This window comes from Nilaparvata lugens, chromosome 5 (assembly GCF_014356525.2).
Source record: "Nilaparvata lugens isolate BPH chromosome 5, ASM1435652v1, whole genome shotgun sequence".
NCBI lineage: Eukaryota > Metazoa > Arthropoda > Insecta > Hemiptera > Delphacidae > Nilaparvata > Nilaparvata lugens.
In genome coordinates this window covers 4,318,992-4,330,219 of record NC_052508.1, presented here as the reverse complement: position 1 = coordinate 4,330,219, position 11,228 = coordinate 4,318,992, and the positions used below count along the sequence as shown (strand labels likewise).

The window sequence follows — 11,228 nt, the reverse complement described above, 5'->3', positions numbered from 1 at the left end:
TTCCGATTTGCCATGAATGAAAATCATATTTTCCTCTCTTTCAGCCGCCAATTGTGGTTTTGAACGTCGTTGTTTTGGAAGCTGAAGGCCTCGAAGCGAAAGATGCAAATGGTGAGTGAATTTTTGCAATCCAATTCTATCACTTTGTTCGAATTTGATAGTGTGAATTTGGTTATCTTCCCAATCCTTTATGAAAATTCTCGAACACGCCTCATTAGAACCAATGTGAGTGCTTAACGGTTATTTCATTGAGATTCAGTAGATGAGATAAACAATATTTCTGAGGTTGCTATTAGCTCCACTGCTATCTCCAGCTATTATTCGAGCTCAGTGGGTTATTTCGGTGTCTAGAATATTATGCATGAAAATGTGTACTACGGTAAAGATACTCTTTTGATAGAACTGTATTGATTGTTCTCAATAACGTTAATCCCATGTCCGAAAAAAAGCTATTAATGGCATGGAATAGGGAAAATTGTTATGAGTACTTTATTCGTAATCACTGCTGAATGGTAATAACTGTTTCATGGAATGTTGAATAAATAGGAGAAGGCAATATTTTTGAAGTTATGAGGTAGGTACTCAGTATGTTCTTCAGTTCTTGTTGAGGAAATAGAGTCGGGGAATCAGTCTTGTGGATTGTAAATCATTTCTAAAAGAAAAATCAATTCAACCTCCAAATAAAAGAAGTAGCCTTCAAACTTGATGTTAGTATTCAATACAGATGGGTTTGAAGGTGTAATTCTCAAAATATTTTTATTTGAATATACGAGTATTCATATATCAACGTATTTTTTATATTCTCGTATTCTATTGCCATTTATTTCCATTCTCTTCCAATATTATTATCAGGCTAGTAGTTTTTGCTCCAAATATGTTCCACTTGACAAAGTTCTATGACTTTCGAGAAGGATTGAAGTAGTGGTTGTAGAATCTAATGTTCGATGTGTATGTTGTGTATGTGAATTCCTATCATTCATTTCATTTACTATTGATGCATGGCCAAACTTGAAGATTCAATTTAAATAATATTATAGATTCAAGATAATAAATATTATCAGAAAAAAAAAGAATTTATCAAAAAAAGAATATCCGAAATAAGACTTGTATCAAAGGTTATACAATTGTTAAAGCATAAAATAATAATGAAAACTATGAATTTCTAGGTGAGGGCTACTCTTATCTATCTGAATAGAAGTTATTAAACAAGGGTACTTGTTTTGGTTTGCGTTCAATTCATCAAATATTTACTGTCTATAATACTGCGATGTAATAACTTGGTTCTATGCAAATGAAAGGGGAATCGAACACAAAGGGAAACTATAGTGATGATAGTGATTGATTGCTTTCCCGTTGTTCGAACATTCCACTAAATTCGTCAAATTAAATCGCTGTCACTTCGCACTTGCTAGCCACTGTTTTGAAGGAAGCTTTAATCACTATCTGAGAGTTCCGCCAAAATAATGACCTACTAATGACCGACGGAAAATCCATCATCAACAATTTCCTAGGATGTCATGATTACTTTATTTTGTTGGCAAAGCTACTAGAAAACAAAAACTAGGAGAATGGTTCAGAAAATTGGAAACGATCAATCAACATTCGAAAAGAGTAGGTCACTACAAAATATTCTTCTTGAATTTCTGGATATATAATGTATCACATACAAATATATGATGTCAAATAGGATTAGGGTTATCATACCAACTTAATCTATCTCTTACAAAGCTACTGTGATGCTTATACTATCATCCCATGCTCTTGGGTCCTTTTAAAACTGTCACTATACATTCAGATGGACGTTAATATAATATCATAGAGAAACAATAGCGTAAGTAGATATCCCATGGTATAGAGAGTTTATGTTGTAATTTTTACTGTTATCTCAAGCCGATTACTTTCGATTATTGTCGATTTTTACTGTTTTGTTTGGGTGAGAGTGTATGAACGGCACAATATGAGAGACTACCAGTGTCACACAGCTTGACGGGAAATAACTATGTGGACTAACGGCTTGAGATAACAGTAAAAGTTACGACATAAACTCCCTATACCATGGGATATCTACTTACGCTATTGTTTCTCTATGATAATATGTTCAAACCTCACCATTCTATGAATTTATTTTGTATTCATCACAATCGTAATATGATAAAATTTAATTAAATTCAACCATATCTCTCCTTGCTCTCTGCGTTGTTAATAATTCTTAGATGTACCGTCGAAAAACTCCGTTAAATTTATATTTCCAATATTATTATTATCATCCATGACCTAACCAGAAATGTGTCGTTATTTAATGTCATGAAATTGCACTTACTAACCTGTTTATCTTGGATTAAGATAAATTGTATCAGTTTTAAACACGAATGGATATCATAACTTTGTGTATCTTCCATCTGATCCCTGTAGTTAATTGGTCGAATAGAGCAATATGATTAGAACTTCCAATCTTTCACCAGTTTATTAAATTAGCTTCAATCAAAATTCAGCTCGAATTGGAACTCAGTTCATTGAGTGATGACTTTGATTTCTGAATCCAAACAAATTGTGATTGATCGGTTAGTAAGCATTAAACTACCGCTTCCACATCAACCTCAAACATTATCAGATTATAATTGGCGTTTCTCGAAGTTACTGCCACCAAACAAACCATTCAATTATTTGCAAGTGATTCGGAGTATCTTGATGTAAGTTCATGTAACCTTTGAACTTCAAAAGTATCATAAGTTTACTTGAATTGATAGAACTTAGGAATTAAAAGCTAAGGGAAGCGTAGTTTATTGCTGTTCTTGTTCTAATAATAATGAATAGATAAATGTTTATTCCCCCCAAAAAACCTAAAACTACTACATCAATTAGAATTACATATAATAGCTAGTTACAATAAAAATGCCGTATAATGTGTCCTCTATATGTTAAGTGTTTTCTGAGTGGAAGTAAACCTACTCCACTATGGCGTACCATGTTCTAGAGTAGGTTATATGTTAAGGATATAGCTGACTGGTGAGAATTTCAATTATTTGACGAATGAAGATAATGTATCTTCAAAAAGATAGATTATTCGTATGTAAATAGTTTTACTCAACAACACCATCAACATAATTGTCATCGTCATTCCTATCTACTGACCCTGAGTTACTATTATTTGAATTTGAATGTTACGATCGAATGAAGGTCAGAGTTTCAATCGATAATTTCTAACTGAAAACGTTTCCCTATTGGAGAGCTTCATAGAGGTCACAAAAGTACGGTAGCACCGTACTTCTGTAGCAGTGTACTACTGCATTACTGCGCCACTGTAATGCTAAACAGTAATACTGAAAACCGATCTTTTTTCCAAATGATGTTCTCCAATGCAAAGTCTGAACTCAATCTGAACTCGTTTTCTGACGGTATAATAGAGCGGAATAGTATTATTCGAAGCAGCTTTTGAAGTAGAATACGCATTTGGGTAATAGGGTTCTTTGTGCTCGCCAATGGGATAAGGGATACTTTGGTGAGTAATAGTAATGTCCATCCCTTGTATTGCATACTAGCCAAGGGCTGGTTGGCTAGCTTTGGCTCAACACTCAACAATCCTGACCTCTGACCAATACAACTCATTGTTCCTTTATAACTGTGCTAGCATTACTATGGAAAAAATGAGACATCTAGATTTTGCTATTCATGTTTTTTCCAGTTTTGGTTGGATAACGGTAGTCGATTAATTTCAATGCACTGTAATGGCAATCTCTGTTTAAACGGAGATAAATCAATTGTTGGTTTGAAACCGGAATGAAACATGCTATGATAAATACGACCATTTCTCCATAAGGACCAAGATCAGCGTCAAACGTAGATCATGCATATGTCTGTAGATGTGTATAGATAATGCGTTGATGATACATATGTGTAGCTGATATATGTACTACAATAGGGAAACGATTTGTGTGTCCTATTCTCTCACTGATGAGAATGATGAAAGGTCAAGATGGAAGATGATTTTATTTACTTTGTCTCTTTTATTTTAGTAGACTGTGTTCTTATATTACACATTTCTTCGATTCTACTTCCCTCTTTTTTACATTCTTCGATACTAAATGGATTTTATGTGAGTTCTTCGTATTTCATCATTTCACTATGAAATGATTGATGTGAAATCCCATCGTAGTTCGCATTTGGAGCAAAAAATATTCTGAGAATATGAAAGCGACTGTGTTGTTTGTGGGTTGACAAGGGGATTGTGTCAGCAGTCATGAGCGAATTCTATCGCAAATCGCACAGACTGGATAAGCTATGAGTTTACAGCTTTCTTGTTAGAAGCTGGTTTCAGACAAGAAAGATGACATCAATAAAAATCTTCTATGATACTTTTATCCAAAATGGCGGCTGATTGAAGTTTTGGTTTTAAAATAAATTATTGATAAAGTTTAATCAGTCGCAATTTTGGATATAAGTATCATAGAACATTTTTATTGATGTAATCTTTCTTTTTCTAAAAATGTCTTTAAAATGATTTACTACACAATGGGTGTCTACATTTAAAATATTCGAGTTACAACCACTAAGTCACCCCCTTATGAGGGGTTGAAATTCACTTTTTCATCAAAAGGTAGAGTACATATAGTTACAGTATTATATCTACAACAGTCTCTAACTTATTGAGAGGTTCCCATACATATGACTCACTCTGTATAAACATAAATCTATACTTATAAAATTCCTATCTCACTGACATACAAACGGACGAACAATGACTTTGGCCTTCAGAAATGAGTCAATAGTGAGAACTCGCTAACGCTCGTTCAACAAGAAGTAGAAGAATATTTTTTATATATTTCCCAGGATTTGTGTTTAATCATTAGATAAATTAGAATAAGCATTTTGATCCCACTTTGTCGTTGTTTGACCGTGGATAATTTTCTTAATAAAATAGGCTATATTTTATTTTTGTGAAGAATCTTATTAGAAGTACCTCAATAAGGATCCTGTATAAGAATCTTAATATTATTCTGCGAATAAAATACCATATCGGTTATTTCCAGAGAAATAATCGGCTCAAATTTGAATCTCCTGTTCAACATTGTTTCCCTAAAATATACTAATTCCCTATACCCAACTCAGAACAACAGGACAAGCGATTTCATAAAATTACACTTTCGATTCCAATACCGTACTCCAGAATCTATTACATTGTGTTGCTTGCCTACTGGTACAGTATCATGTGGTTTGTATCATATTCACTGCCAATGCTATTTAGAGTGAGAATGTACAACTACATTTTCTCTACCCCAAATTCCGTATGTGCAAATTATATTACAACGTGTAACTTAAATTACAACTGTGCAACTTATAAGATTTTTTATCCAATTTGTGAAGAATTTTATCGGTTTTTACTGTCAAAAAATGTTTTTTGATGATTGAAAAACTTGAAAATGCATTTCAATGCAATTATCGTTGAATATGTGCTATTCTTAACTAAGTTTTCAGTTGCTGCCTCTCGCTGGAGTTTTGGGGGAACCGTAGCTAACACTCAATTGTTATTAAATTTTCGAAAATGCAAAACTCATTTTTTTTTTGGAGAATCACCGATCATGTTTATATTTTACTCAACTTGGAACTATGACAATCGAACCAATTCACACTTAAATCTGTAGTTGGCCGAGCGAAGTGTGGCCTATAAGATTCAAGTCGACAGTATTGCTTTTCTCTTTATTGTATTGTTACGGATCTTCACTATACAAAACCTAGTTTTTGTGGGTTCTTAAACTTTAGAATGAGTTTACTGTAACACTTGCAGTTATTATTGCACTTTATTGTACTCTAAACTAAATAGAGGAAACGATTGACTCACGAAATAACAAATAATCAACTCTACTACAAGCAATTATTCACTCAACTAACAAGTATTCAGATGGCCGATATAAAACTTAATCACTTATAAACACTGTCTCCAATATTTACAGTTCATTAACACGGTATGCAACACTATCCCTGTCTGTATCTTATACCAGGACTCTGTATCACAGTTCGCGTATCCGTATCACCGTTGTATATCTCGTATCTTGATAGAACTGTCACGACATCACTAAACTACACTAGATAACAATAAATTACAATACTGTTACTATATAATTATCACTATACAATTAGCACAATTATCACTAGGAGCTGCCAGGCTTTGGGTACGGCTGAGTCTGTGCCGTGCATGGAAGTAAGCTTCCTACATAAATCAAATAAATTCATAAAACGTTCTTATAGACTATATGATAGCACTCAACACGTTGCGAATTTTCCTTGACTTGAATTAATTTATATAGCGCTTTGATTAATTCCCCAACTCTTATTAAAAGGCCTTTATAAAACGATCTTGTTTGAACTTACACTCACATTAATGATGTTCTTGGAGGTCTTGTAGAGTAAATTAATTATTTCCAATAATTAATTATGCAGGTCCTTTTCGTCTGGGCTCGTGCGTGGTCCAGATTTCTTATAGATTTCTTTCCGTATCAAAGATATATTTATGGGAACTGATTACAATTAAGAACTCTTCAACAACACTGAGTTCACAGATAAATAAACATTAATTACAAATAGTTCACATTTAAAAAAGGGATTGGCTTGATAATTTTTAGAATTTAACAGGAAGAAAGAACCCTAATTTCCATGTGCATAGTCACAGATCGAGATCATAAGCCAAAAAGAAGTGATTTCCAGAAAAATTTCATCTCTTCCTTGAATTTGTAAGCTTCCTTCTGATTGGCTTTTTAATTTAGCAAAACTCAATACAATTGGTTACTTCAGATTCAGAGTTTCTTCAACTTTCTTATAGAAAGATGGATAAAAAGTTTTTATATAAATAGATGGAGTGATTGTCTTAGATTATTCTAATAAATAAATCGTGATATACGATACTATCACGCAATGTACATTTAATTTTTAATATGAGCTTTGTATACTCTTGATCTTCGTACTTTTTACTTTCCTTGCCCTACTACCATAGGTAAGGAAAGTATTGCTTTCCAAAAAAAATTAAGGTACCCCAATTTAAAGTTTTCTATACGTTTCAAGGTCCTCTGAGTCCAAAAACATGATTTTTGGGTATTGGTCTGTGTGTGTGTATGTGTGTGTGTGTATGTGTGTGTGTGTGTGTGTATGTGTGTATGTGTGTGTGTGTATGTGTGAGTGTGTGTGTATGTGTGTATGTCTGTGAACACGATAACTCCATTCCTAATTAACCGATTGACTTGAAATTTCAAACTTAAGGTCCTTATACCATGAGGACCCGACAATAAGAAATTCAATAAAATTCAATTCAAGATGGCGGAAAAAATGGCGGATAATTACTAAAAAACCATGTTTTTCACATTTTTCTCGAAAACGGCTCTAACGATTTCCTTCAAATTTATACCATGGATAGCTATTTATAAGCCCTATCAACTGGCATAAGTCTCATTCCAGGGAAAATTTCAGGAGCTCCGTAATATTCTTGAGAAAAATGGCGGATAATGACTAAAAAACCATGTTTTTCACGGTTTTCTCGAGAACGGCTCCAACGATTTTCTTCAAATTTATACCATGGATAGCTAGCTATTCATAAGCCCTATCAACTGGCAAGAGTCTCATTTCTGGGAAAATTTCAGGAGCTCCGTAATATTCTTGAGAAAAATGGCGGATAATGGCTAAAAAGCCATGTTTTTCACGGTTTTCTCGAAAACGGCTCTAACGATTTTCTTCAAATTTATACCATGGATAGCTATTTATGAGCCCTATCAACTGACATGAGTTTCATTTCTGAGAAAATTGCAGGAGCTCCGTAATATTCTTGAGAAAAATGGCGGATAATGACTAAAAAGCCATGTTTTTCACGGTTTTCTCGAAAACGGGTCTAACGATTTTTTTCAAATCCATACCCTGTATAGTTATTTATTAGCTTTCAACTGACATGAGTCTTTTTGCTGGGGTACTAATTGGGGGTCCACCCAATCCTTGAGAAATGGACTTTGTAACCTCCTTCTCGTGCATGAGGTAGGTAGGAACACGGTTTTTACTTTTTTTCTTCCATATACCGTGGGTAGGTAGAAAAAAAGAACAGTTTATAAAAAGAACACAGTCATAGTCAAGATATTCCATCTGTAGAACAGCTGTTTTGACGAATTTCGAAAAAATCATAGAATTTCACAATTTACATAAAGGAAAAAGTACTCTGAAAACAATTGTATATACACATATACAGTAGTCTAATCGTAGTTGCAAATATGTTTCCGTCAATCCTCATTATGTTATTCCCCTGAATTATTCTCGTTTGATAATGAGGCTTATAGTTCAATGAGCAAGGAAAGTTGTGTGAGTGTACCACACCAGATTTTTTAGATTGTAATAAATATTCATGCAGCAATAATAGTTGTCCCTATTTATTTACATAAACCTTCCTTAGTATATAAATACATCTTTTGTGAGTAAACTTATAATTCAACTTGTACTGGTTGATCGACAATCAGCTGATTCGTTAGGTGTGATTCAAATAACTATCGATTTATCCTAGATCGATTGATTCATTTAAAAACATAAACAAACAATTCTAACCTCAAATGTACATGCAAACTTTTATTTTTTATGATCTGCCAATAATAAATAAGCCGCTTTATAATTTTTAATTCTGCCAATGGATCCTCATTATTGCTGAATTACAATTATGGATATTTTTCTTATCGCTTTAGATAAAATGATTACTCTTTATCACTAATAGCATTCGATTTTACTTGAGTGGTACTTTGACTAGGCTATCTTTCCTTTCTATTTTATAATTCCATTAGAGTTCAATAATTCCTTTCAAAAATATTTTGTGGTGCTAAAATACCACGTGACAACATATATAGATGTATGGGGTGGGTCTCGGGCCATCTTCTTCAATCGACATTTATAGCATGGACAGCAACCTGAGAAAGACACTGAATTTGTTGAGTTAGGTTAGGTTTAATGAAAAAGCAGCCGGCAAAGATCAGCGATTTGTCGTCAGGCACTCAGGATCTGTGATTAAGTCGCCTTCCAGTCGCTCGATCTGTGATTGAGTCGCTTCCCAGTTGCTCGACCTGTGATTGAGTCGCTCATCAATTGCCCCTACGACGACACCCTTGCGATTAATGGCTGCTATTGATTCTCGCTCAGACTTTTCGTTCCAGGGATTGTAGCCTGAATTTAACGTCCGGTTCTTATATTAATACCTGCTTCGTTCTAACCTAATATAAAATTCTTGAATGGATTCAATGATTCCAAATATTTGACTTAAGAACTCCAATCTTTCAATTGATCAATTGATCTCAAATATTTTTTTCGAAAACTCCAGCTCTATGAGGTCTATGTTATAATGGCAGTGGATATACAGGGTGGGGCAGAGCCGATTGACGATTTTGTAAGGGTTATAAGTAATGAACCGTTTAACTTGGAGAAAAATATTCTTTAATGGGTCCAATTCAGTTTGAAATATAGTTTTTATTGTTAATTTTTCAAAGATCGCCCACACACCTTGGATGAGCTGAAGGAGCGAATCAGAGAAGAGCCTCATCAATCACATTGTGCCAAAATGCATTCTAAAACTACAAAAATGCGCTACATCAGTGTATTGCTGCTTATGGCCGCCATTTAACTGATATAATTTATAAAAAAATAACAATAAAAACTATATTTCAAACTGAATTGAACCCATTAAAGATTTTTTTCTCCAAGTTGAACGGTTAATTACTTATAACCCTTACAAAATCGACTCTGCCCCACTCTGTATTTCAATGAAATAAATTGTATAATTATTTAATGATAATTTTCCATAATTGAGGATGAATATTTCGATTAATTATATTTCTACATAGTTAGAAAGCGATCTAGCAACGTTACGGAGGTAGAGAAGGAAAGCGCTTTATGCTTGTCAATCGATAGACAAGGATAGCAACACAAAATATGTTAATCAATCTATAATAAACCATCTACCTTTTTACCATAACATGGCTAGTACAAAACTTGAAGTAATTCTTCGAGAAAAAACTTTGAAGATCTCGCAGTTCATTTTATAACTTGTAACAATGTATTTCGGGTGTTTACCAAAAACTTATATTGAAAGAAATTTTTAGGTCTCAGCACAAGAAGCTGGAAATTGTTATCACCAGTTACGGTATCAATTGTATATAGATTAGATAATAACGGCTCTCAAGGCTATGATTATTAACAGCCATATGAAAATAAAAGTCTTGTTGTAATTATTCAATAATATAATAAATATAATGTTTGAGGTTAGGTTCTTTGATATTAGCTAGTCGGCGACCTTAGTAATCGGTCGAGCCGTATATTTGAGGATTGGCCAGACACCTTGTGGCAAATTATTTGCGTCTAGGCAGCATTCACTAAGACTAGTATTAGAGGGTTTAATAAGCTAAGCATGCCAAATAAATGTAACTAAAAAACGATTAAGAAAGCACAAAAATATTTATTATATCAATGAGCATGAACAAAAATAATAAAAAACAAAACAAAAAGATAAAGGAAATGGGATTTAGTTTTATTAAGCGCAATAATACATGTTACAGTCTTGAGATGTACAAATCACAATGCAGTCTTTGACCGGTGCTAAAAATGATTTTATTCAAAATCTCCACGTGGTCTTTATAAAAATCATAAAAATGTGTAATCGTTATAGAATGTACGGAATTATGTGATCAATATAAAATAAGAGTTTAAGACTAAAATATTCACTCAATGTATAGTAATATGATGTTTTGTTATGGATTATTTGACAGTACTAAATTACGTCATTGTGGAGTATTTAAAATCCGCCAATGGGGGAGGATATTTAAATTTCATGTAAACTAAAAAGACGGAAGTATCGTTGAGAAAGAATAGGGGAAAACCCACAGCCCACTTGCTTGCCAGAGGTCACCAGGGACACCCACCAATTATGAGAGCACTAGAATGAATCCCTTTTTATACATTAAATAATTTTTGTCAAAGTTCAAGTTTGATTCATAAGAGTCATATAACTCAGTGATGTCACAGTATGACATAGGTTGTTAAGTTTAAATAGTCCCACTAAAGAGGACGACAGCAGCCCACCAGAAAAGGTTTAGGACACCGAGACGAATCCAGACCACCATCAATAATTGTGAAAGATCAACAAGTGAGTTCAATAGTTATAAAAGGGGGCCCTCAGTGCTACAAATAAATCAAATTGAATAAAGCTAGCTCGTCGAAGGTTTATT

The 11,228-nt window shown here is 33.6% G+C and overlaps 1 protein-coding gene across 7 annotated transcripts in view; it reads left to right on the top strand.

Moving 5' to 3' along the window:
* Window positions 1–11,228, top strand: part of LOC111054374 (BAI1-associated protein 3) — a 291,489-nt gene that overhangs the window by 157,868 nt on the left and 122,393 nt on the right. For all 7 annotated transcript variants that reach the window (XM_039429756.1, XM_039429755.1, XM_039429753.1 and 4 more), the window contains exon 6: window positions 45–111. In XM_039429756.1, coding sequence (XP_039285690.1) covers window positions 45–111 — 67 coding nt within the window. The remainder of the gene's footprint in view (window positions 1–44; window positions 112–11,228) is intronic.